General features: G+C 43.3%; 1 protein-coding gene across 2 annotated transcripts in view; it reads right to left on the bottom strand.

Moving 5' to 3' along the window:
• Positions 1-27,896, bottom strand: part of SPRED2 (sprouty related EVH1 domain containing 2) — a 59,781-nt gene that overhangs the window by 21,602 nt on the left and 10,283 nt on the right. The window contains exons 1-4 of one of the 2 annotated variants that reach the window (XM_042036722.1): positions 13,003-13,034; positions 5,034-5,211; positions 3,538-3,706; positions 755-819 (exon numbers count right to left, since the gene is read on the bottom strand). In XM_042036722.1, the coding sequence (XP_041892656.1) occupies positions 755-819; positions 3,538-3,706; positions 5,034-5,211; positions 13,003-13,019 (429 nt within the window). In that variant the 5' untranslated portion in view covers positions 13,020-13,034. Of the gene's footprint in view, positions 1-754; positions 820-3,537; positions 3,707-5,033; positions 5,212-13,002; positions 13,035-27,896 lie in introns of those variants that run through there. The other variant, XM_042036721.1, reaches the window with a different exon arrangement.

Here is a 27,896-nt window from a genome sequence, read left to right on the forward strand (position 1 = left end):
GTTAGCAAAAAAATTTATTAAAAAAATGTATAAAATGTGAGCAACTTGTTTCCAGCCCATGGAATAGCCCTAATCAGTCACATTTTCACCTGACAAGTTTATTTTGCTTTTTAACTTTCCTTTTGAAGTGTGCAAGGTTAACAGCTTTAGTTCCAGTAAAGCTCCAAAATGCATTTTACACAACAGCATAAAAAACCTCCAACAGCTCATTCCTGTTTAAGTCACTGCTGCTTAGACAAACGCCACACTTCTGTGCCTTCCTCCACCCGAAGAACACCTGTCTGAACTTTCTATGTTTCCATGTACAGGTGAAACATCTTTTGAGTTGGCTTTTGTTTAAAACTGTGACTTTGATTTAAACTGTGTTTAAAACCTTATTTCCTTGAGTATGTACCTGAGTAGCAGTCACCTTGCTAAGTACCTGAGTTTGCAGGAAGCTTCTTAAGGACAGAGAGAAGTATTAGCAAGGGTGTGCACCACTCAGTCTAAGCCAAAAGAAATTCAAGGGTGATTATTTCTTCACTTCTAGCCCCTGACATCACCTGCTCTGACATGCCTTTCACGTGGTGACGGGAGGCCAACAGGAGGCCTCACATTCTGTAGAGGATATACTTCCATCAAATAAAACACACCCAGTGGCCAAACATGATGGTGGCTGAACGCCAACCCTGAGGCATAAAAAAAAAAAACCCTTCTAACCTGACCATGTAAACCCGAACATAAAAGAGAAGGACCTTGGGTGACAGGTACTTACAGTGAAGACATCATCATCGCCGACCTCGGCCTCGTTGTGAAGGGTGGACGAGGAAGTCGTAGATCCTAGAAAAAACCAAACCAACAGCATTTTAAACACACGACATTGCCACGAGACTTTTTTTTTTTTTTGAGGCTGTTAAACATTTGGATTCTCACAGGTTTGTGTATTGTAGATACATGAAAGTGGCTCAAATTAAGGAAGAACAACCCATCTGCTGGTAGCTGGGTTGGAGAGGTAAAATCTGAAAGTATTTCTTGAAACGCAACGGTGTGGCTGCCAATGCTAATTAACAATGGTAAAAATAGCAGTTACAATTTCAAATTACAGAAGACTAATTTCTGAAGAATGGTGAAGCTATGTACTAATCATTGCTCCAGGCTGATTCTCAGCTGTCAAGAAACCATGTATGAGTTTTTCTTCACTTACTCCCTAAATCTGGGGGGGGGAAATAACCTTTAATTTAAAAAAAAATGAACCTCACATTGACAATGAAGAGTGAGATTGGGTTTTTTCCTTCTAATTTTGGAAGCTGTTATATCTCTGTTATCACCTACTTCTCAGAGAATCACCTTGCCCCACGTAAACAAAGTATTAGAAAGGAGCTGATATGTGTAAAACCACAGACAAGAGAAAAATATTGGGGTGCAATTTTCATTAGGTACATTAGACAATCTTCTGGAAAAGTAGGAAAGCATATCAAAAAGCTTTCCTCACCCCGCAGGTGTTCCTGTGGAGCCGCTCCAGAGCCTGGTGAGCACCCGTGCCACAGAAAGGCCTCAGGGAAGGGGGCACTCGCCATCGCTGGACTTGACACCAAGTTTATGCTGTACCTAAAAAGGAGTGACTCCTCTCCCTGTACCCAATCAAGATCCCAGACCCCCTTCCTGGCTGCCTAAGGCTGCCAAGGAGGAAGGATGCAGCAAGAGGATGTGCTGGGGGGGAGAACCCTCAAGTCAAAGGTCTATTTTTTTGATGGAAGCCCACTGCTAGACTGAATTATGGCCACATCACATCCCTGACCAACAGGGCAGAACAATTTGTACTGCCTTCATTCTGGAAATTTGTTAAAATAACGTGTTTTATATAATGCTATTGGCACCACCCTTGGCTGCTCTCAGTTGCATCACCACGAAGATGTGCAGAGCTAAGTGTGAAAGCCCACTTAAAACACTGAGTAATGTGGAAACATTTGTGCCATTTGCTACATTAGCTTTAAAATTAAAAAAGCTGAAGCTCTACGGAGCTGCATAGGGTTCTTGTACCTGTGCCCCAAACTTCTGATGCTACAAGGAATGAACTACTGGTTGAATATTCACAATAAAGCAGTGATTAAGTGAAGTTCTGAAAGTACACTTAGTTGTGCTTAATATTACCTGATGAATTTGATCAAGTATGTGAACAAAAAATGAATGATAAATGAAATCCGCTGCCCGACGCTGTGCGTGCATGAGCCAGTTATAGTTTTTCATTCAGAAAGCCTCATTTGGAATTTAAGGAGGAACACATTCATGAGGATCAGCCTGGACTGTTAATGGGATAAATATAGATTCGCTGATTTTGAAGTATCTGAGATACAGCAGAACTTGATTTTAAATACCTCCACTGTAAAATGGATCAAGAAGAGCAAAACAGGAGTTGCCAAGTATTGGCATCTCCAAAATACTACTCAATACAGCTGAGTTATTATCTCCTTGAAACTCTGCACAATCCCATGCCACTTACATAAAACATCGCTTTTATGACTCAGAATGCTTCACAGTTTTAACCAGAAGAAGAAAGTCTGCTTGTAACTTCTCAATGTTAATGGCACAGAAAAAAGCAAATGAATTGAGAAGATCCTTCCTCTAACTGACGAGGTATTTACCGGCAAGGAGCCCTGGGGGATTAATTCTCTCCCAGCATCTACCGTGTTCATGTTAAAGCAAGGACAGACCATCCAGAACATTAGGTTGTCTTATGGAGCTGATGTACTCTATCTATACATACATCTGAGTTAGTATCTTCAGAAAATGTACCATCTGTGTATAAAAATACCCTGGTCACACTGGAAGAGAAGGCAAAAGGCTTTCGATTACTAAGCCCCTACATAAAATAGTATGGCTAAAAAAAAAAAAAATCAAGAAAAAAATGTATGAAGAATCAAATTTCATTAAAATAACATACAACTGAATTATAGCTGTATTGTGATTGCCTGATTGCAATGAAATGTGAAAAGGAAAAATTTATGACAACTTCAAAGCAGACAATTCAAACGCATTTTTTACAGAATTAAAAAAACAACACCCCAAAACACAACAAAGTCTTCAAGAACTACCATTCAGCTTAAGAGGATGCAGACAAAACTAATTACTACAAAATAAAACCAAAAACAAACTGAAGTTTTATTCAACTCCAGGCAGGAATTAAATCCTATGATTTAACAAAGACTCAGTAAGATGAGATTTGACTGCAAATAAAGAGCCTGGGCTGTTTGAATTGCCATCACTAGTGTGAAACCCAAGCCTATCAAAAAAAGCAGTAACAACAAACTTGATAAAAAATGGGGAGAAGTCTGGACAGAGGATTGAAAAATACTTGAGTGAAACACCTTATCTCCTCTAAGGGATGAGGAAACTCAATTCTTAAAAGCTGGGGTTTGCTCACTGTGGGATAAGGGCTCCCCAGCTACACTTGGACACATGCACAAGAGACTCCAAGCCCAAGAACTGATTTTAAACACATCCCTGACTCAAACCCCCTGCCCACTCTTCCAAGGGTGGAAGTGTCCACTCCCACGCTACCTTCGATGAGGTCCTCGATGGCTTTCCTCACTCCTCTGTCGAAGGCTCGAGCGTCAGCGGGGCTTTGAAAAGTGAGCCCAAACTTTCTGTTGTCAACTTTCCAGTGGTGGAAGGTGGGGTTTGCCTTCGTGTACACCAGGTCCTTCTTCACAAAGCACTCCAGCACCACCTGGGAGGGCGTGAGCCCCAAAAGAGGAGCAAAGTCACTTTTCCCACCCCAAGGACACAGCCAGCACTGTCTCAGGCTGGACCCAAAAGCAAGCCAAGTCATGCCTCGCATAGGGGAACATCCTTCCCTACCAAATGATGACTAATAAACACCAGACACAGTAATTGTTCTCAAAACCATTGCACATTCATCTTTTGCTTGTGCTTTGAGTAGGCGCTCGTTCCCTACCCCAGGAGCATGTTTTGGACCCAGTGTGGCACAGGTTAAGCTAGCGGGGGGCTCAGGAGGAAGGACAACCTCTTCCCTCAATAATTTTGCTCAACAGAAGTTTTATCCACCAGCAGCAGATTTAGGAGGTGCTGCAACACTCCCCTCACTGTTTTTAAATTGTTCACCCCAGCCAGACACTCATCTCAAGTTCTGCTGTGCCAAAAACCATCTCTAGAGTGATGCTCAGGGACAACAGGAATAGCTTGTCATGTCTTACTCCACCTCTCAAAACCATAAGCATGGCTCCCAAATAATGTCAAAAGAATCATCCTAAGCAAAACAGCATTGCAAAAGACAAACCATAATTGAAACAGCTTTAAAACACCAGTCTTTTTGAAAGCAAGATCATTTCTGACTCAAATAAGGTATTTTTTGAGCCTGTGGAGGGAGTGCTGTTTTTAAGCTAACCCATATCTTCACAGGAGTGCATTTCAGAAGAATCAAATATATAAAAACAAGATAGCAAACTATAACATTTCAAGTGGCCCCTGGAAATCAGGAAAAGGCTTTATTAATTTGATTTGTGCAGGGATAGAAGAGAGCTCCTTTTTAGATAAACAGCTACCAGGAGAAACCAAGTGTGTCAATTCATAAGAGACAACTTGTCTTCATATTCTCACTCAGCTTGTTCAAACCTTGAACAGCACACAGCATAAATAATTCATGGCCCTTTTAAAAGGCTTGCACTGCATTACTCAGTGCAATGTGACTGGCTTCATGGGCTCTTTACACTTCAATTCACTTCTCACTTACCCCCGCGCTAGGTCTAAGAAAAAAAAGGAAAAAGCCACAGGCCCTCTTTCATTCAAAGGGGATCTTTGCACGTGGATGTTAAAAATTTACCTGCTCCTTCCAGGTGGCATTATGCCAGCCTAGGTAGCAAAAGATGGCAATTCTAGATGAGGATGGGTTTGTTTTGTCCAATCTGGTATTACTTGCATATGGCTGTTTTTTTTTTTTTTTTTTTTTTTTAAAACTTGCACAAGAATACAATAGCAACAGATTTGGGATAATTCTCATTATAAGAACAGACAAAAGTTGAATTAGGGTCTATTACCAGTTTGTCTTTCTGCCTTTCACCATGGATTAGAAATCCACTTCTTCCATTGCCCTCCGGGTACGTGACCTTGCAGACGCCAACTCTACTGAGACCGCCTCCTTCTTGCGGCAACCATCCCCCACTGGAGTCATCTCGGGTCATAACCACAGCTTTGACTCGCACAATATAGCTGTCACTGCAATGGCAACAAAACAAAAACAGAACCTTTTGTGAGCATCACAGTCACATCGCAGTGGTTTTTCTTGAGGGTGGTATTTAGATGGTGCTGTGCTGACCCCAGCGAAGAGTTTCTGCCCAGGATGGAAGTCCACCTCTGTCATGGATGGCCTGGAACACTCAAGCTACCGTAGGAAAGAGACCCACCAACCTGCTGGGTTTCCAGATGTCAACACACAGATCAAACAACCCATGGTCCCTGACACTCTTTGCCTCATGAAGCTACACACAGGGACCGGGGTGAACCAGGCACCACCCCAGGCCCAACTCCCACTTTGGGACATTAGGTTTTCAAAGTGCTGGAAGAACACATGGAGCTCAAATAACCCATGAGCAAAGCGTTTCAAGGTTTCTGTGATCAAATTTGTGAAGTGGGCTTTGGAAGATGATGCTCAAATTCCTCCACATCTGGGACAGTTTTATGGGGAAAACCCCACAAATGTGGCTCCAGCTGGTACCTCAGATGAAAAGAGATGGGAATCAGCTCAGCTCAGGTCATCAGGACCATACCATGTCCCTGAAATAATTTCACCAGCATTTCAAGGGGCTGAGAAAGGCAGAGCGTCATAACCTCACAAGAAACTATTCTGGAAGCACCTAAAATCTGGGGATAATTCAGATGCTCACCACATGGGCTCAGAAGAGCCCCCACAGTGGGAGACTCCAGGCCTCCTCCTGTACCCTTTCCACAAAGCAGTCACTCCATTATCTGCTGGGGACATCACCAGGGTCATTTGGAAGCAGAAAAGCCCCTACGGAACACAAGCAAAAGCCACACACCTTGCATGGAATATACAACAGACTGCAAGCTAAAATGGGTTGTCCCCAGCACAGAACTGTTGGGAAATACCCAAATTAGCTTTTCTGTCCTCGTGCTGACGCTGCATCAGTGCTGCCCATCACGTGCTGGACACTGATTAACACAGAGATGCTGAGGACAGCGTTGCCAGCTGTGACGCCCTGGCAGGGAGGTCACCACGACGTGCTTGGATGGCAGCCACGCACAACCATGGCACTGTCAGCTGCAGAGCTGCTGAGGCACCCAAAGGTGCCCACAAAGCTGCTGCAGGACCCTCAAACCTGGGAACATCAACAGGGGTGAGAAAAAGGGATGTGCAAAGAAAAGTGCCCAAGGACTGTCCGTCTCCAGGCTACCAGGTGACCTCCCCAGGAGAAGCAGGATCAACACACAGAGGGCTCCAAGAGGCAGCCTTTCAAAACGACAGGTATCATCCTTTATGGAAAGAAATTCCTTCCTGAGAAAAGCTCTGCATCCAGGTATTTTCCCAGCATCCTGTACAGCATGACAAGCAGTAGTAGCTTTTTTCATCCTGCACCAGGTAGAAGTGCTTCATTTTCAGACATTATTTTTGCAGCAATTCAGGTGCTAGCTCTTCAGTTCCAAGCTTCCCTCTCTCTAACACGACCAGATTTAGCATCTAAGCAAGCAGTCTCACGGATCCTACCTGAAGGCAGTCTGAGGACAAACCAAGGGAAGCAGTGAGCATCTTCTGGGACCAGCTTATCTCTCTGCAGCTACACAGATCTCACAAAACACATGCTGCAATTTTCTCTTCACAGCCTTTATTTTATGGATGTGCCAACTTTCTCGCTGGACCTACATAATGACAGCAGTGCACAGATGCTAGAAGTTCATCCCCTGCTGCCTGAGTACTTTGCACTGGCTGATAAAAAGCTTTCCAACACACTCTGATACACGGCCACAGCTGAAACACACAAAGTATTCACAGAACTGGGAAACCATGTTTTTAAGAATATTTTTGCTTGAGTCCTTAAAGCAGCTTCCTGGTACAGTAAACAGGGCAAATGTGTCCATAAATAGATCGTTACCTTTTTATATTTTAATGAAAACCTGTTTCTAGATTTTACAGTAGCAACGTTAATCTCCTGACTTCCTGATACTCAGAAATAAGCAAAATACTTCAGCTAATTTCCTACTGTGCAAAAATTGAGCTGCTTCCATCCAAGACAGTTTTTGTTTTCTTCTCTGTACCTCTCCCATATGGTCTATAAGGATTAGCAATTAGCAGATGAAGTAAAAAGAAAGCCAACTATACATTTCTGTATCTTTCTACTTATTCCCCAAGGATACTTTCTGGACTTATTTTTAGCTCTCTTCTGAAGTCGGAGCCACTCAATACGACCTTCCCTCCCATCCTCCCACAAAAGTCATCCGCAGAAACTGCTGCTTCTCCTTCCACACTTGAAAATTGCCACTGGCATTATAGCTTCCTGCTGGATTTACCATTCACTTTTATGGCAGCAGTTGGAGCCTTTGGCTGCCCCAAAAGTAATGCTGTTTTCAGTTACTTTGCTGCAGAAACTGTCCACTTAAAGGAAAATTAAGCAAGTAGCAGCTACTCGGTACTTTGTGACTCCTGCCAGTTATTTACACATTTCTATCACCTCTCAGTTAATTCTCTAGGCTCACAATTACACTTGAGTATTACTGGATACCTATTCATTAAACTTAGGAGCCCTGACCATCCCTGCCCATTATAACGACAACCTGGTGGGGCACACAGCCACACGGTTTTCCTCTTCATATCCACATCTATCCATGACCTGTGGCCCTTACAAACTCTGCCACTGCATGCTGAGAGAACACCATTTAAACTGTGCTCTTCCCATCCTGAAGAGCAACCTCCTTAAGTTTATTAAGCCAGAAAATCTAGTTTCCACTCCCCTGCCATGGCAAGACGACCTCTGTTCCCCTATTAGACAAGAGCCTTGTCCAGCAGAAGGGTTCACCTTTGGCAGGGCAGGCAGAGCTCTGGCTCCATTAACGTAATCCCTTGGCACGCTTTCCTGCACGATCAAAAGTCACCAGTGACGCTGGGCTCCCTGCAGAGCCCCATCCCCACTCCTGCTCTGCTCCAGCCACAGGCATGTTTCCCAAAGCGCAACCTGTGCCAAGGGACTCGGAAAAAAGAAAGGAAAGGTAGAAGGAAAGGAGGTTGTTAAGGGTTCTTAGGGCTTGACATCTTGGTTTAATCACTGGATTAGGACTCAGAAGCTGCATGTTGAATTTTCAAGCCTACACACAGCTTCCTCCAGTCTTCTATGTCTAAATCCTGCCTGCTGTTTCCATCCACAAGCCTAGAATAGGCAATGCTTCTTTCTCTCATGCCAGTGTTGATAAATACTTGGGAGGTACTCAAATATTTCAGTTCCATATAAGGATCTCGCTTCCTTAGTGTAAAAGCTGTTTATTTTCTTTGCTATTTAATTTTACACAACTGCATCAAGGCTCTGGCTGGTTCCAAGTGTTCCAAATCCTGAAGAGCAAAGGAGCGATCTGCAAATCCCATGTGCGTGCCACTGATGAAACGTTGGTGCACTGGAGTAGCAGAATAACCATATTCAAGCCATCCACCTGCATTTTTGGCATGGCAGCTGTGCAATTTGACTCTTTCACAAGAAATGGTTAATGAGGTATGTGAAAATATTTGGTCCATTACAACTAATGAGATACTGATAGCTAAAAATGAAACAGTTAGAGAAAACCCCACAGTAGCCTTAGTTCCCCTTGTTTTATTGGATCCTTGAAACTTTTAAGACTGCTCTAATTGTTGGATTTATTTCATGCAAACTATTCTTAATTATGGTCTTAAATGCTATCTTAACCCTACAGATTTGTCTTCAACAGCCTTAAAAGCTTGGGAAGAAAGTATCTGAAGGGATTACCCAGCTGCAATGGCAGGCAGCCAGTATGTTCCAGGGCTGCTCCAGGTTGTCTGCCTGCCCCGCCCTGAGTAAAAAAAAAAAACCAGAAAGAACCTGGGGAGTAAAGGTAGCACCGAAAAGCACGTGTTGTTTTCATTGGAAGGAAAAAGAGAACTCTTTAAAAATTATAGCTCGTGGGTATGCATATATATCTACAAAAGTAGAAAAGAGTGTGTGCATGTATAAGTGCTCTTCCGGAGGACATAGAATTTTCGTAAACAAGAAGGGAACTGAGTATTACCTCTGTCATCACTGAACCCTGGTTGCAGTAGCTGTAAGTCCAACTCGCAGAGCGTCTGTGTGCCTAAGAGACAGGTGACATTTAAAGCTGATAGAAGTGCTGCCCCCCAGCATGCACACAGTGGCTGCCATCATCCTGTGCTCTCAGACATGAGCCACATCACCTCCAGCAACACCAGCCGGGGACAAAGACATGAGCCCCTTGGATGGCCAATGGGGGCTTATGGCTGCAATCCTTCATCCAGGACTAAACACCAAGCAATTCACTCCTTAGTTAAGGCTTTGTTTTCACCACTGTCTTTGTAAAAGGAGGGTCAAAGTAGACAACTCCCTTCCACCAGCTGCTCTTCTTTTCCACTTTGCTTCCAAAGCAGCAACTGCAAATACCATCCAAGATGTCTAAAAATCCCAAGGGGGAAAAAAAAGTAGTCCAACCCACCAAATTTACTACTTTTTTTTGAGTCACATCTAGCATCTAAAACACTTCACAGACACCTTCCATAACTCAGTAATGTTTTTCCCTCTAGCCAAGCTACTTGATCAAAATATAAGCTTATAAACTTCCACGCTATTGCTGCCATAAGGCACTTTGGTATTTTCCTCCCTTCCCAACTCAACAGCTTACAAGGCCAGGAGAGATTCAGGTCTCAGAAAAAAAGGTAATTGCATATAATGGGTTTCAACATTATGGATTTCTGTCTTTTAATGCACGCATCTACATTCCCAGATCCCAGGTTTCAGGGAAGAGCCAAAAGGACAGCAGGAGGCTGCTAATGGAACAGCAGCAAAAGTCAAGCTGTTCAGCTGAACCAGGCACATAAACACAATTTAAACTATCTAGATCCAAACAAATGTAACTTTACAACTACTGGGGCATAACCTGTCTCTGGCTGACCTGGATGTATTTCACAGCGCCTGGTATTTTCCCTGCCCCAGCAGCTCTGACAGCTGGAGTTAAAGCCATCCCATCCTGCCCAGGTGATTGCTGCAGGTTATATTGTAAGGATCCTCTCTGCAGTTCATCCCACAGCCAGAAAGCAGGGACATTTTGGTGGAAGACATGAAAAGCTGCCATTTTTGGAGTCCCACTTCCTTTATCTGTTGGTTGGTTCGTGAACCTTCTAGCAAGGGTGATTATCTGCAGATGATAACCAGCATTTTCTTCTTCAAATCCTAACTTACCAATTTCTTTGAAAGAAACCTTCTGAGTGCATGCAGCTGCAGCAAATTAAGTTGATATTTCCATACCGTTTAGATTTCCAGCAGGTTTGAAACTTTTTCATTAAATATCACCAAGAAAAAAAGACATCTGCGTCTCTCTGGCCAGATCAAATGTTAGAATGGAATCTGAAGAAAACCATGGAAAACCTCCCAAAAGTCTTCCTTGCCCTCACCTCTGCATCATATCAGGAACAAAGAACCACTCTACCTGTAACCCAACTCTTGTATAACCAATTTGCAACCTGTATTTTTCTGCCTTTCAAATCCAATACCAGCAGAATAAAAGAGCATCTGGGAAATTTTAGTTTCCACACAGTCAGAGTAAATACAAACAATTCAGTCTCCACATTTCTTGCTCCAGAGATGCTGGTTGAGTCTAGAGCAGCCCCAAGGGCAAAATGAAGAGGGGTCAGGTCTCCACAGCCAGTGCTCAGCAAGACTGGGTTTGCTTCCAGCACTGCAGTGCATCCAAAAATCCTCCATAGGAAAAACTAATAGCAGTTTTGGTTGGTTTTTTTTTTTTCCAGAAGAAAAAGGACTTCTCAAGAAACCAAGACACCTGCAACAACCCAGCCGCCCGCCTCCACATCTCCCTTAAATGCCGAGGCAGTGAGGAACAAAGAAATCCTTTCACCAAAACGTTTGTTCAACATTTAAGGCTGATTTTATTGAGTTTACGAGAAACAGCTCTATCCTAACTAGCTCAAATGGGATTTCATAATCCCGTAATTAGTTCAGGTCCTTCCAGGAAGTACATGAGAATTCATTCCTGAAATACATATATACATATATACATATATATATTCAAAAATATATGTATTATGTAGTCCTGCATGGATTAAATCAATTTTTTTCTGACCAGCATAACATCTTTTCCTGTGCCAGACTTGCCCAGTGATCCCCACAAAGTGCTGTACATGTGGAGAAAACCTCAAGTGAATTGGAAGCAGCTTTTTAGGGAAAAAAGCTGGCTTACAAGCCAGCTGATAGGCAAGCAAAGATTCACTGATGCAGCTCAAGCGCACAGAATTTAAAGTCTCTCCCCAGAAATTAGCTTATTACACAAACAATATTGAATTAAAATTAAAATCTAATGGCATTGGGGCAGATTAACTTATGACTTGTGTCTGTATTGAAGCATTTATGTAACATTGTTGAAACTGTGCTAGAGCTACCAAAAGCCACAGCCAATTTTGTTACAAAAAGACCCAAAACAGTATTTTGATTTTTTTTCTGCTAAAAGGTAGCCATGACATCACTGGGACATGCACACTAATGACAAAACTTTTAATGAGCAACCATTCAAGGGAAGCTCTCAAAAAAGACTTTCCTTCAAATTTGTTGCAACAAATGGTTATAGCTGCACATGGTGGCACGTCTTGAAAAGTTAAAAGGGGCAGCATAATAAATTTGAATAATTTGCCCTGCACCTCATGCAGTACAGGCAAGAGTTGCAGCCTCAAGTCCTCCTATTTTCGTGCAAGAGTACAAAATATTAAGATTACAAGGAAGCTAATTAGCACTATCATTTACAGTAATGACTAATAAATTGTTGTTGCATGACAGATGGTATTTGTTTTATACCACGTGTAAGATAAGCAAAAATCACACTGAAGTTTAGCCAGCCAAACAGGTAGATTCATAAGATCTGCATCCTGAATTGATTCCCCCCACCTCAAAAAAAAGCCACAACCAAGTTCTGCCCTAATTTTTTTCCTAGCATAAACTGACCATAAGCACTCCATTACTGCTATCCTATGTTAGCTAATAAATAGCAATATTTAGCAAAATAACACCCCAACACACAACCACAGAAACTGCATTCCAGAAAAATGATTATGTCTGCACACAAACATATACAGAGTATTCCTGTAAACTCAAAGTTTACAAAGAAAAGAAAGAAAATCGCTCACCCAAAGGAAGCTGAATTTTCCCCCACTCTCCTCCATTTTGATCAGTGGAGACTACAACAATATTTACCCCTCTGTAAACATCCTCAATGACACGTATGTTATAACTATGAAGAGTAGATAATATTTTGCAAATATTAAAGAAATAAAATAATTCTGTGACTCAATTCCAGCTGGGTCTGTATCAGAGGAGAGGTGAGGGAGTAAGCCTCTAAATCTAAAGGGTTTTCATCTTTTGCCAGAGAAATAAACATAAAAAAGAAGACATTCTTGGCTATATCAAAACCAGCATGCACATTGTTTTTGCCTTCAACCTCTCTTTAAATCCCCTACTCCATCAAATGTCCATGGAGAGGGACAATAAGGGAAGCAGCTTCCCAGGCAGCATCTATTTTTCCTATTGGTATTTAAAGAAAGGGTGAATGTTGAACCATTAGTTCTGAAAAAAACCTGATATGTAACCATAAATGAAAGGCTGTGTTTCACAGAAGAATTCATACATATTCACTGATAAATCATATGCTGATTTAGACAACATTCAGAAGGGCTGTGGGGGCAGATGGGGGAAGGCGGAGGAAAAAAAACCCCAGGAGTAAAAAATATGGAATCATATGCATCCAGAGCACACTTACCTGCTGGGGGATGCCATTTCCTCTACATGTTAAACCTTTACTGCTCCATTTTACCACCATTGCCACCGCCAGCCTCCCTGCCTGCACTGGTTACCCCGTGTCCCAGCTGGCTGCTGCCGGGCAGGCAAGCGGCTTCCCCCCATTCGTGATTCAGTCTCCTTGAGGGATGTGCTGCATTGTGCGGGGTGAGTCATCCCAGAGGTATTCTGCACATTACAGCCCCAGCCGGACCATTACTCATTCGCAATATCCTCCTGGCTCGGAAGAGCACATCGACCAAAGATCCTTGTTTCCCCACCCCGGTTATAGGCTGGGAAAAAAATAAAATAATTATGATACAGCTGCCATAAACTCATGATGGGGGTGTTTAGCAGCAGCTGATGGGGCAAACGTGCTGCCGACAGGCTGCCCCAGCCCAGCAGGCATGTCACCCACGCACCCAGGGCTGCAAACAGGTCCAAAGTTGAACGCAGGTGTCATTTCCTCTGGTAGCCTGTCAGCACTTTATTCCCAAAAGCTGCCAACACAGCACTGGGACCAAGGGTCCAAACCACTCAAAAGGTTTGGAGGAAGCGCTCAGCCTCCCAATGTGTCTGCCTCCATCACAACTTTTAATGGGGTTTTAAATACTTCCAGTGGGCAACGAGCTGGTATCAGCTACAGATCCTCATACACCCCACCTTTGCTGGCAGCCCACACAGCTGAAGTGCCAACAGTGACATCCCTGCACACAAGCTTCGTTTTGGACACTTGGTCTCAAATGCTCCCTTGCTGCTCAGAAACCTTCACAACTGCTGGAACCCCTCACTCAGCCAGGGTGCCATGCATGTCCCCAAAAGTTCTATGATGATCCCCAACGTATTCTCATTAAAGCAGAAATGTTGCTCAAGAAATGCCTCAGCACCAACAAGAAGAATAAAAATTGTGACACTGGGGCTCTGAAAGCAGCTTCTAAAAATACCTGTCCAGTTTCTGAACTAATCTATGCTGATGATTAGGCATGAGGGCAGAAGAAAGCTAACTAAGTGTTTCCAGGCTCAGCTGCTTCTGTCTGCCTCAAACCCAAACGGTTTCAGTCCTGATTTGGGACAAAAATCCCTTTTTCCTCAAGATGGAGAATGGTGACCAAGGTGATGCTGCCTGCAAGCATCCTTTAGAGGACAGCCACATCCCTACTTTACAGACACTGGCAACCTAAAATCACATGTGCTCCTGAAAACCTCATGCTTGGACCATGGAAATGTTGAGCTAAGGACCAACGAGGCTTGAACCCAGCTTCAGTGAGCAGGCACCAGGCTGCATGGAGGATGCTGGGACATCAGAGGGGGTTGGACTAGATGGCCTTTAGAGGTTCCTTCCCATCCAAACTATTTTGATTCCATGACATTCCAAGTCACCAACATTTGTTCACTGCTTCTCTCCAGCACCCAGTGAGCACTTGTGCAGGTGCAGATGCAGGCACCTATTTGCAGCTTGGCTGGATTTTGTCATGACAGTGGAATCAAGCCACAGTCCAAAGCCCTTGATGACCCTGATGCTCAAAGGCAACAAGCAGCATGTCAAATTTGTTACAGTGGTATCAATGGACAGCTGCATTTACTGAATTTCAATATACAGCATAAAAAGATCTTTAATTTGATGGCCAAAGGGCAGTCTGTGTTGGTAGAAGTGCATTTGCAACCAGTGGGTTAACTCATCAGTCAGAGTATCATGCTATGCAAGTAATTAAAACAACAGGTGGGGTTTTTTTTTAGATTTTAATTGCACATCCCCAGTCCACATCTCATCCTATCCAGATGTGCCGGAATCTGCCACCTCACTTTCCTCTTCAAGCTCTGCAGCAACACTGCTTTTACCTTCAAATGCTTAATGCAGCACCCATCAGCTCAATCCTCATCTGTCTCCAGCAAGAACTCAGCACACAAGTCCAAAGCAACGTCAGCCAGAAAAATTCAAGAAAGCTGTCTGGCACTTTTTGCTGCAAGTCCAGTTTCTAAAGCTTTTCTCCCAAGGGATGGGGGAAGATGAAATTAGCCTCCCTGTGTAAGACAAAACTATCCTTGAATAAGCTGTGTTGTAATAATGTTTTTGAAACAACATCTTGAGCAGTTACATCTCCCCAAAGCTTGTCTGTTTTCTTGCCTTCCTACTGGTCCGCAGACCATCCTGCCACTGGTCCTCCTAAAAACTCAAGGCTCAGCACACAGAGAGACTTGGGACTGTCAGAAGGTTCTTACCAATGAGCAACATTAACAAACAGTTCCAGCATGACCAATTACATAGGAAAGCCATCACACTGTACAGGTACCACAGTCTCGCAGCTGCTGTGGGGCAGCTCTCAGCTCATGGGACTGGGCTGAGCCACCACCTGGGTAACCTGTGCAAAGCTGCTGGTCAGCACAGGGTCAGGGGCAGGTGGGGACAAACACCGCGTGTGAAAATGCAAGACGGAAAAAAGCTCTCTGTTAAAATGTTACAGCATGCTCAATCCATAGGGATGGAAATAATGCCCTTGCCTTTCGTCTACACCCAGAAGCTGTTGCATCTGTCAAGAAGAACCACCAATTCATTCAGCTGGCTTCAAGCCCTGCTCCCAACAGTCTTCTCCAAAGGGAAGCAGATATCAAGCCACTGGGTCAGCATCAACCGAATCACTCACTGGTTGGGTTCTCACCTTTGCACACATTCTTTAACCTGAAGGCTAAGCTAACAAACCTCAGCTCCAAGACAGGCAATGATGCTGCACTTAAAAAAACATTAATATTAAAATAATTGTTATTTTTCCCCTTAAATACTGCCCTGTCCAGTAGATTGCACACCCAACCCTACTAGCTCAGTGCTACAGTGAAATATCCTCTAAAGCTTTCTTGCAGTTCCTAGTGTGGATCGAAGAGCGGCTGTGCCAACACATGAATATTTTCCCCACTTCCCAGCAAGATTCATGCCGCTACAGGGCTCTGCTGTTAGAAATCTTAAGTAAACATTGCACCTGGGGAGCCAGCAAGGTGGTGGATCTGCCTTTTGCTGCCCGCCAGCCAACTGCAAGCATGGTTCAAAGAGCTGAGACAGTGGCTGGAGCAAGGGGAGCCCATTTTTACTGCAGCTGCTGGAGTACTTGTGGTGAGAAGAATGAAATTCGGTCACCTTGTTAATAGCAGTCATGTCAATGGGCTGAACTTCTGCAGCAAAACATTAACAGAGTGCCCGGGACCAAGCCCTGGCAGTGGTGAACTGGGCACAAAGATGTCTCTGCACTCATTTCCAGTGCAGTGTGAGGTGTTTGAGTATCTGTAGGCCCAGGTCCACTTTGGGAATACTGAAACTTGTTATGCCTCATCCTCTGGGAACACCAGGCCACCCACCTTAGGTGTAGCATTCAAGATTAACCACAGCAGTACTGCCTGAGCACTGCTTGCTGTGCCTTGTAAGAGGTAAAGAAGGTCACTTTTCTCCATTTTTGTTTAAATTTAAAAAAATAACAAAACCCAAAATAGAACAAACAAAAAAAAACCCCAACAAATCAAAATCCCCCCATAACAAACAACAAACCCAAACAAAAGACTTCATAAACATGGTCAGTGTAGTTTTATGCCCAGCACTTGAGAGACACCCGTTTCACTCATGCTGTCCCTGTTGTCTACTAAGCTTTCTTGAATACCGGGTTTATTAAGCTGTGTTGTAGGGAAGAGCAGGAAGTATGGCAAAAAAATAGGAAAAAGAGCACAAAAGTAGATCCCTAGGAAGGACTTCAGACATTTTACGATACGGTTTAGGCTGCTGAACATTCTGGGAGCACCAAAATGCTCCTCCCTACATATCATGACCATGTTTTCCCTATTTTGAATGTCATTCTCATAGATGAATGGACCTTTGTACATATGTATGACAACAAAAAAATGACCCCGGCATAGATGGGTATTCCCAGCCAGGATCTGGGTGGAGGCCATATGGATTTCATTTCCCTGCAGACAGATCAAAGGAAAACGCCAAGAGCGTCTTACTTGACTCCAAATAAACATCCACGACCAGAAAAGAGGTTACACAAATGACATGCACCGAGCTCCTCCACGCCGGAAAAGCCTCATGTGCTTTTCTTCTAATTAAACCCTTCCTCCATGGCTCCTAATTGATACCTGGACAAACAGCTGTAATATACTCCAGGAAAGCTAACCCTGTACTTTGCCTTACTTGTGTGACATGGCCTCAATCATCACACAGCACGCTGCAAACTTTCATTTTCTTGATAGGAAACTGGTTTAAAAAACAAGCTACTGAAAAACCAAGGCCTTGCTCCTCCCTTTTTTTTTTTGCACTTTAATACTTAGCTCAAAGTAGAGGTACTTAAGTGTGAATCTTTTATCCACTGCATCTTTGCTTTCCCTTTCTTCAGGATAAAATTTTTTTACCATGCGAGTACTCTCAGACTAATTATGCACATCCTAAACCAGATATATCATCTTGTGTCTTCTCCAATTTCTTCCCTCTAGATTTCAAATCATCTTTACTGCTCTCTCAGGGCTGGCACTATCTTCTGGAAAGCCCCCACGCCACGACTCAATACTCCACGGTAAAACCACCTGCAGACCAAGAGGCAGACACAAGGATACGATAATCTTTATCCACCTACATTCCTAAAATCACTGAAAACTCCCATAAAACCGTGCTGAGCAGCTCCAATTTCATCCTCTCAATCTGATGTTGACTGTGCTTCCTGTCAGCCAGCTCCCTGTTTTGCTGGGGACTGACTTGAACTAACCCACTTAAGTTTTCAGGATCACTCTGCTTCTCCTGTCAGTGTTAGTAAAACAGTACCTTGTCCAGCTCTTCTTTTCAGTACTCTTGGGAACAAGCTGCTATTTTATAGACTTAAAGGAAGATGGTTAACGCTTATGACTCCACTTACATTTTTAGTAATGTGGGAATTATTTTATTGCTCATTTATGACAGTGATCCTCACAATGTGCCTCCTTCAGAGCACAGAAACAACACAGAGCAGGCTTCCCCTCCTGTAAAGGGTACTGCAAGTGTCACCATGCCTGCCCTGGATCAGGACATCCAGCATTAAACTATTTTCATAAGGGCATGCAGTGGCAGGACAAGGGGGAATGGCCTTAAGATGAAAAGAAGGCAGGTTAAATATTAAAAAAAATTTCTTTATTCAGAAGATGGTGAGGCACTGTCACAGGTTGCCCAGAGAAGCAGTGGATGCCCCATTCCTGAAGTGTTCAAGGTCAGGTTGGATGGGGCTTTGAGCAACCTGGTCTACTGGGAAATGTCCCTGCCCATGGCAGGGGCTTTGGAGCAAGATGAGTTTTAAGGTCCGTTCCAAACCAAACCACTCTATGATTCTATGATTCTCTTTCTTAGTTTACTGATTTTATTATTAAAGTCCTATAGCAGGCAGAGATTTCTCACCAGTACCTTTCAGTTTCCACTGGCCAACTGTGTGCATCTCCTAACCCCTACTTTGTTCTCCCTGCAGCCAGCTTTCCTGTTTACATCTCTGCCGTCGCTTCCCGTGCACAGCCGAAGGGCTTTGGAAAAAGGACAAACAAACAAGCGTTTCCTCAAGATGCCGGCAGTTGCGTGCCTGTGCGTCTCTCCCTACCACTGTCCTTCGCCTGGTCACAACACTGTCACATGCGTTTAATGGCTTGCATTTCCTGTGCTCTGCTTTAATAGGCAGAATCTTTTAAATGCTGAAAGATAGGGTGGTGCCAAGTGCCCGCTGAATGTGTCCCTGGCAAGAGGGATTTTGCTAGCAGACAGCAGAGAAATCAATCAGGGGAAACATCTTGGGGTCATCCTCTTTTCTCATTCTGCCAGGTAAGGATGAGTTGTTCAACACACTGCATGTTCATGCTCTCACACCCATTCCTTCCAAAAAGGTTCAGCATAGGGACAGCTGGAGTCCCCGGATATATATGAAGGAGATCAAAGACTCCCATGGTCTTTCCTTTTAGCATCAAAGATGGTGAAGCAGCTTCTCATCCTGTACCCATCAGGGTTTTTGGTACACTCACTATTAGCTGGGAGCTGCCACCTCAAATCTTCTGGATTCATTAGGGAATACCAGAACATCAGACCAAAAAAACCTGCTAACAGCTTATGCCAGTTTATTAATTTAAATGGCCACAGCACTGCTTAAAAACATCAAAAAATGAACACTGAAGAGAAGCAACATCATCTTCTTGCAAAAGATTTGTGGGAAAAAAGCATCCACCTTTTATCTTTGGGTAAAGCCCAATCTATACTATCGACTTCCAATAAATTATTGAAGTATCTACAAAGGAGGAAGAAGATATACCCTGATTTTTTTTCCCTAACTTCACACTGGTTTTTCTCTGTCTCAAGCTGTGTAACAACCACTCTACGCATGTTCAGCGCATGATAATGAAACCGCGAATGTTTATCTCAATCCAAAATGGTTTCTTTTTTTTTTCCTCCCCTTAAACTCAGATTTAACCAGGATTTTAACTACAAGGACAGAAGGTTGACAGGAGGTGCATGCTTACCCTTTGATGCTCCACCTATAAACTTGTTTTTTTTCCTTAAGGCAGTTTCATCCAGCTGTAAGTCTGACTTTAGGATTTATCTGTCTCTGCCACTATGTCCATTAATACCTTGGAGCAAGAGAAATTATAGCAAGGAAGAGCCTTGGTCTGAAGATGGGTTTCTGCTGTAGTTGTGCAAAGGGAGGGCAGCTCCATGCCCAGCACTCCACTGTGATGTTTTGGCTCCCAGACAAGATGGCAGTGGAAGAGTGATGTGTCAAGACTCCCCTGCAAGGCCTCCTTTTCCACTAGAAATTAATATTCAGAGAAAACAGCAATGGCCTTCTAAGGGAGAGATGTATGCACTCACTGCCCAAAAGCAAGGTGAGTACAAACTCTGCTAAACAGTTTGCACCATGATGGGAAATCACAAGTCAACAAAACGTCTGAAAAAACCCCAAACCCAAACCAAAGAAAACTCCCTTGGGCCTCTCTGAGTCTGATAAAGGGCTATTTCCATCATTAATCTGAAAGGTGGAGCAAGGACCTGCAAAATCCAGGGATGCCTTTTTATTAATTTTAGCACCATGAGGAGGCTGGTGCCCAACCTGTGCTTCCTCCACCATGGGGACAGCCCTGGGAGCCACCAGGCCAATGCCAGGAGGATGCTGTGGATATCAACACAAGTCAGTGCATTCCGCTGTGGAAACGCGAGGCAGTGCCAGAATGAGCTCTGAGTTACAGGCCCAGCTCCAGCGGATTCAGAGATGGAGTCAGATGACGACAGCTCCATTCAAAACAGAAAGCTGAGGGGGAAAGTTGGTTACTCATCCAAATCCAATGCTCTCCCTTGGAAATGCATGGATGATGCATACCATCAATTTTGAGAGGGTAGAAATCACATTTCTCCTGTCTTCACCCTGTCCAGATGTGCTTGGGCTGCAATGAGTCCAGGGAGGACATGGGAGTTAAGTCCCCATCCAACACACACACACACACACACACGCATGTTTTAGGAGGAATATATTTACACATTTAATGCATGTATTTACAAACTGTGTTGGGATTAGCTAAAAGTAACAAAAGTTAGTAGCGTAGCAGCTGAGAAGATTGTTTCCATCCCATTATAACAAGGCAATGCAACATGTGGATGTGGAAAACAGGCACTTCCCTGTTGACTAATGGCCAACGCTCACCTTGCTAAAGGATTAGGTGGAAATCTGTGGCTGTCTCAAGAGAAAGCCTAGGATGTAGCAGCATGCCTCTTCTGGAATTCCTGCTAACACTTGGACAGGAGTCTTCCAGACGCACTCACAACCAAGTAAATGAAGTTTAGCTGAAACAATGCTGCGCCAAAACTAACACAGTGACCTCTGGAATTTGGTGCTACTTGCAGATGTCCTAAAGGATGCCATCAATAAAATCATAAAAAAAGTACTTTTAACCCCTGGCAGTGATTTATCTAGATATCTTTTTCTAACAAAAAGCCTTATTACTGAGGAGAGCATTTCCTATTATTTGCAGGAAAATTCAGAGGAGAACAAGCAGATACTAATTTGTTAAAAAGACAGATAAACATGTACAGGAAATACTTCTGTGAAGGTCCTGATCCTCTGAAGATTAATGATCTACAGTACTGGAGACAAAACCATGACACTGAGGAAACAAGCAAACTATAAAAACAGGAAGAAGTGGAAGTTTATTTTTTTAATGTTATTTTGAGGGAATATTTGTTTTTCTGAAGCTTAAGATATCAGCAAAAACGTCCATCTGCAAGTCACACTATTCTCTATACAAAAGCAGCTCCAGTGAGTTTCCTCACCCAGGTCCCCAGAGCTGTCAGATGGGGAGGCCATCCTGCACATTACTGATCTACTGTTTCCCTAACCAACACCATTGCTCAGCTCTCACCTCATCTAAAGCCATTATGAATTGATGCATGGACAATACTCTGTAGCTGACACCAATAAATCAAGTTATTTTGCTGTTGCATTTCCCCCACAGCCACAGGGCTAGGCGTTCCCTCCAGATATGTGTTTTGGTGCATTTACTGTAACAATATTAAGGTAGCACTTGTTGGAAATGAAGGGCTTTGCCACAAACAGAAAAGCTGTTCTCGACTTTCCTGCCTTAAGTTTTTGTTCAAATGAAAATAAAACCAACACTGCTGTGAATGACAAGGATGCAGCTGGGACGTGCTTGAGGCCAACCACCATTTCTGCACCAACCTGGTGGCGCAACTATTTTCAGACCATCACAAGTCACCGAAGCTGAACAGACCCCATCACTTTGTCTGGAGGCACCAACTTTACTTCTCTCAGAAACGTCTTGTGCTTGCTCATGGCAGCACCACAAGGAGCCCTCAGACTCCTGTTTTATCATACATAACTGATCTTCCTTAAGTGAGTCAGGCTGAGGCACAGCACTGTCCAGAGGTCTTCTGCTATTAAAGGAGGTGGGGAGAGTAGCAGACAGGGACCCCACATCAATTTGTCTTCACTTAGGATCTTTTTCAAGCAACTTCTCCACCTTCTTCTTGCACAAGCCTGCAAGAAATTTAGATAATTCCCATTGGAACCAAAGCTATGCACGTGTACTCAATGCCAACCTAAGAGCAGAATTCAAATCCGTCTGCAGAATTCCCAGAGCACTGAAAGCCATCAATGCAGAAAATAAGTTTAACTTAACCTGAAAAAAGGTTTAAATATTTATGCTCCTAGTATGTCCTCATCACTTCGCTCTTCGGTACCATTTATAGCTGAATTATTTTTGTCCACTGAAAGCCATCCCTTTGAACTAGGGCATTCACTGTTTAAGAAATACAATTAAATTTCCGTGTTAGTTAGTGGATGTTAGTTAACTATCAGGCAGGAAATTATCTACATTAAAAATACCATCAATACCATCAGCCCTGCTTTCCACTTGGATTTGACCTCTACCACAACTGTGACAATGATGCAGATGTTATTTGTATGGTTATTGCATACAAATATATACGTATCTATATATTGGATCAAATATTAAGCAGTTGCTATTTGTCTGACGCACTACACCAAGCCACACGCCTTCTGGTTTTGTATCAAGCAGGACAGTGACTGCCTGTAACACTATGGTGATCAGTGGGCACCTGCCTTTTGCCAATTCACATTCCCTTTCCACATTCAAATCCTGCTGAGCTGCAGCAAACTCAATAGACCAGTTGTTACCTTTGCTACCTTTTGGGTTTGTTTGCCACACGTGTGCTCGTGTGCCAGGGTTTTATGGGACCAAATGTTCTACACCACATCGTAGCTCCTCCTGTCAAGTACTGGTATTGGTAATTAAACAACTCACATCAGTTACAAGCAGAAATTTTAATAATAATAATAACAACAACAACAACAGACGGAGCCCACAAACACCAGCTTCTAGGAAATCACTATCGGGAGCACTGTCAAGGTTCATGCTCTCTGGCTAATGAAGTACTTGAGGTGGTGGTAAGGAGCTGCGCCCATATACAGCGCTTGCCAAGGCTTCCTGTGTTTTGCACCCTGATGTGTCACCCAGGAAAGTCATTTCAACTCTGAAATGACACCCAGATATTCTGACTTCACCCATTCTTTGCTCCAGATGAAGGAATGAGCCACCAAAAACCCCTGTGCAATGTTTCCACAGAAGTACCGAACTCTGGCTCCTGCCATTGAGGCAGATCATCAGGAGAGAGCCAACTAGCAAAATACAACAGTGTTTTCCTCCACTGTCTGCCAATACCCAAGAGGCACTTTCAGAAGTCATGGACTGGCTCTTTTCAAGTCCTTTTCTTCAAAGCATATAAAAATAGTAAGAAGTAACAGCAAAGCACAATAAAATGAGGGGTGCCTCATCCAGCTTCTGAGCTCTGGCAGCTCTGGTGACAGGACACAGTGTCCAGGACAGTTGTAAGCCAGATGATGCTGAAAGCGTTGTTTGTTCTGGGACACCTCATGGCTTCTTCGCTTTGCACACTCCTGGCTGCATGAGGCATTTCTGCCTTATCCATTAAATCAACCAGTGTTTGAGGTCCACCAGTACCTGGCACACCAATGACATCAAACAAAATCACAGCAACAACAATAAAATTCAAGCAGCTTCAAAAATCTTCATGGCACTTACAGACTCTGGACTGTCCTGCCAACCAAGTGATGGGGAACCAAGTCCTGCCAAGGTAGTGATGGGGAAGGCTGAGCTCTGGTGCCAGGGACCCCAGACACCTGTCATGCCTATAATACCAGCTGTTGCCAGTATGGAGGATGGCACAGGCACTATTTCAAAAATCCCACTCCTGGATAGCACCTGGGGCTTCCTCACAACCCTCTGCCAAGCATGTGGCACTGCAAGCTCCAAGAGGCACCTCGCTTGCTTTCCTGAAACGCTGCTGTGGAATAGGCCCAGATGGCTCTGATGAGCCCAGAGGTGCTCACACCATCTCCAAATAGCTGGCTTTATTAACTTTAACCTGCATCCATGGGCTGCTGAAGGTGCTACATCCTGTTTAGATTTGTAGGGATAAAATTAAGCTTCTCCTTTGATAGGGAGTAATTTTTGCTCAGTGCCACAACGCTTGTTTGGGCAGGCTTTCTATTCACCTGGGGCAAGCACGCTCTTCAAGCTTAATTAGATCACATCCCTAGCTAAAAAACTTAATAGTCAATTGAAACTTCATGCCAACCTATGGTCTGCTCTGCATGTCTCTCATGCCTTTTGTAATGGAAGTCCAAGGGTGGGAGAGCAGCGTGGGGTAGGGAGAAGGTTTAATTTTAGCCAAAAGGAAGAACAGAGTCAGCACACTGCCTAGCTAAAGAAACAAAAATAAAACAAAAATCCACTCTGTTTCATGACATGAGCTGACTAGTATATGCATGACCCATAAGGCAGAGCAGCGCTGAATGTCAAGAAGTGTTCACAAAACTAGAGGTACAGCCATGGACAACACAAGCCAAGAGTGCTGTGCTATGCAACGTGGGGACACAGCCTGCACAAGCCTTGGAGCTGCCAACAAGGCACTCTTGACAAAACTAAGGCTTATCCTGCAGAGGGGAAGTCATCACATACAGAAGCAAGGATCTTTTTTAAGCACAGAAGAGGTTAGTATATTTAACATCTTAATTAGCTCATGCATGACAAAGCTACAGTGCTGCAGAAGAAGTTCCTATATTTAAAATGTTCCAAAATAAAATGAATATACAGAGACTGGATTTTAGCCTTTTAGCTATTTCCTTATTTAAGGTTTAGTTTTCAGAATAAGTTAAATATAAAATAGCAAGAACATATACAAGCTGTAAACAAGAACAAACCTTTCAACTTGTCTTTATCCAATTAACTGAAGAAACTCATTCATGTTCCCTGGAACACAGCACCTTCCAACAAGCCACACTTCGCCCTCTCTCCAGTCATATGTTTCTTCCTGGGTTTCAAAGCCTTCCCTCTGGTGTCAAAGGAGTTTCTAAATCCCCTTTATGAATTATACAGCAAGAGATGCCTGAAACAGGTGCTCAACCAAGGGCAATCCCATTGAAGCCATCCAAGGAAAACCCTCCTGGGTTTTCTGCCATCTCACTAACCTAGGGAGCTCTAAGGACAGCTCTGGCAATTTACAGGTAGGACTTCCCTGGACCTTAAATAATGCAACTTCGAAAAAAAGATAAACTTTCCAAGTTTTTTGCTGTCCAGAATTTCAAGCTAAACATCAAATCAGCAAAACACCCCAAAGGGGTTACTTCTTTCATCAGTGAATACTTGTAATTTTCAAGTGTCTTGAAACAGGAAAATTTACCTATGGATTAAAAAAAAAAAAAAAAAAAATTCAACAAACTTTTCAGCATTTTCTGTACTTGCTGCATGTGATCTTGAGGAGAGGTTTTGGCACTGGACAGTTTTCTCCTAACACCACCACCATTTCTGTAGAACACAGCACGGGTCCTTGCATTGTTTGCTTTGCACCGCAGACTTCCACACCGCACGTCCCTGCTCTCCAACCACCGCCACCCGTCATGCTTCAGTTGCCTCTCCCTGGCTATTTACTTAGGGCTGGGTAAGGCCAGGAATTCCTTCGTGTAACAAAATGTACAAACGTGCTTTTATGCGGGGCATTTCGACGCTGGAGAGTGCTCTCAAGGAGTTTCCCTTTTCTGTCCTGAGAAGCTGGCTTTACTCAGAAGTTTAGGGAGCAGCACAAGTTTCTTCCTGGCAGAAGTTGAGGAAAGGGGTTCAACATTTATTCCATCCACCTAAGGAAACAAGAGCTTAAAAGAGTGCAGAATGCAGAACATAAGACATGATACGGCTTAACAGGTAAGAAAACAGCCAGGTGCTTTGTATCTGGTAAGGAATGCACCCCTCAACAATAAGCTAACAAAGATTCTCACCATCTAACACTGGAAGACACCATCTGCAGACACAAAGAAGATTCACTTCTACTGGTCTAAGAAAAATAGTCACCACCTCCTTGTGCCCTCTGTAGCAAAGGGTGACCCAGCTGGCCCAAATTCACATCATGGCAGTTAATAAAACCATGATATGAAATTAATCAGTACCAAAAAAATAGTACTACTTCTGCTCACCCATCACCAATTAAGATAAAATTCTCTGCCATTCCATTCTTGCCTCTTCTCCCCACTGCTCTCATTACACACAGGGATGTTTACTTCAACATCCACTGTAAAATAAATCCAGTGCTAACCACACCCAGAAGTAACATCAGTAGCTATCTACCAAGTATTTTTTAACGCATGCTAAGAGTTGGAGAGTCACTTTCATATTAAGATAAAAGAGGATGTGAAAGATCTGTCTTTGATGCTCAGTTCTCAACTGAAGGAGAGTTAATGCTGACCATGTCAAGAGACAACCTCTTCCAAACACAGGCATCTTCCCTGCAACCACCAGCAGCAGCTTTCAGCAAGATCTCTGGGGCCCATTAGTGAGTTCTTTACAGCATTAATCACAACAAAAAGCTTATCCTATGTATTGCCTCTAACTGTTCCATAGACAACTGGTCAGAGATGACAGAGCCAGATGCCTCTTGCAAAGCAGTTGGGTTTTCCAACCCTTGCTTACCCCTGTAAGGGCAGGGGTTTCTTTAATACTGGACAAAAGCAGCACCTGGCTGTTTTAAACACCCACACTATGAGCAGGTATAGCCAGGGTTCACTGCTTGTGACCCAAAGTGAAGATCATCTGAAGAATGTCCAACCAGGAATGCTCATTTTCAGTCCCACCTCTACCATTCGTACCCCAAGCACAGAAATCAGAGCAACTTTTTCCTTCTTAAAATATGTACAGGCAAGCACTACTTGCAGTTGACAATGTTCAGGAGGGTACTAAACTCATGCAGAACCACAAAACCTGTCTCCTTAGAAAATATTCCTCCCATTCCTGCAGCAGAGAGCAAGCAAAAGAGGAAAACAGTCTAATAATATTTAATTACTTTTTTTTTCTTTATATGAAATTTGCACAAAAGGTATGCCATTTAAAATCTCAACATTCAAGTGCTGGAACAAAGGACATATTTTCTCCTCTGTATCACCTTACACCAAATCAACACAGAAACCTTAGCTGCACTCACAATCCAAAGAGAAGGGATTAGCAAAAGCACCCTGTGATTTTATTGCTTCAATCACTGCAGAACATGGAGTGCATTTGGCCAAGAGAGGCAAACCCAAAGCAGCAAAGTGCTCTCCTGCTCACTGCTATTCCCCTTTGGTTTTGTTTAAGTCAGCACTGAGAATGCAAATTAAGCTTCCAACTCTCAACTCCTATAATCGCACGAGATACGCGGCACTGACTCCAGAAGTTTATATATTTTCTCTTTAAAACATGAATGGGAAAGTGTACACAAACACCCTTCTTTCCTCATCCCTTCCTTCACTTATGAAGGGCTGTTTGTTTTTTTATTTGACCTTATGAAAGGTTGGGGAAGCTATTCCAGCAATACTCTGATAAAGGTAGCTCATGCTTCCTTAGGGATATAGAAAAGGGAAGGAGGAAAAAAAAAACAAACCACCAAACATCCCAACCAGCAACAAAGCTGCTAGATGTATTATTTAATAACTTTTGGGCAGAACAGCAAATTTTATCAACAAATTAACCCAGTCTACAGTTCACCCAGAGCTCTCCTAACTAGAAAATATAGAGTACACGGATGTAGAAGCACTAAGCACTGCAGAATTTCAGTGCTCCATAGTCAAACCAGGCTAAAAATGCCTCAGATGGGGGCTTTTTGTGTTTTAATTTATGGATCTTCAGGACCATTTCTAAAATAGTCCATGTGGCTGCTAACTCTAAGGAACAGTCGCTCTTGCTGCTTATGGGGATTTGGAATGAAGAGGGGGCTTTTCTGCAGGCACTGGAAATTTATTTCAGGACTCTTTTTTAAAGGCACGCATG

This window comes from Corvus kubaryi, unplaced genomic scaffold (genome assembly GCF_017639235.1).
Source record: "Corvus kubaryi isolate FWS band 111438036 unplaced genomic scaffold, C.kubaryi_AGA036_p1.0 37386, whole genome shotgun sequence".
In the NCBI taxonomy this organism is placed as follows: Eukaryota; Metazoa; Chordata; class Aves; order Passeriformes; family Corvidae; genus Corvus; species Corvus kubaryi.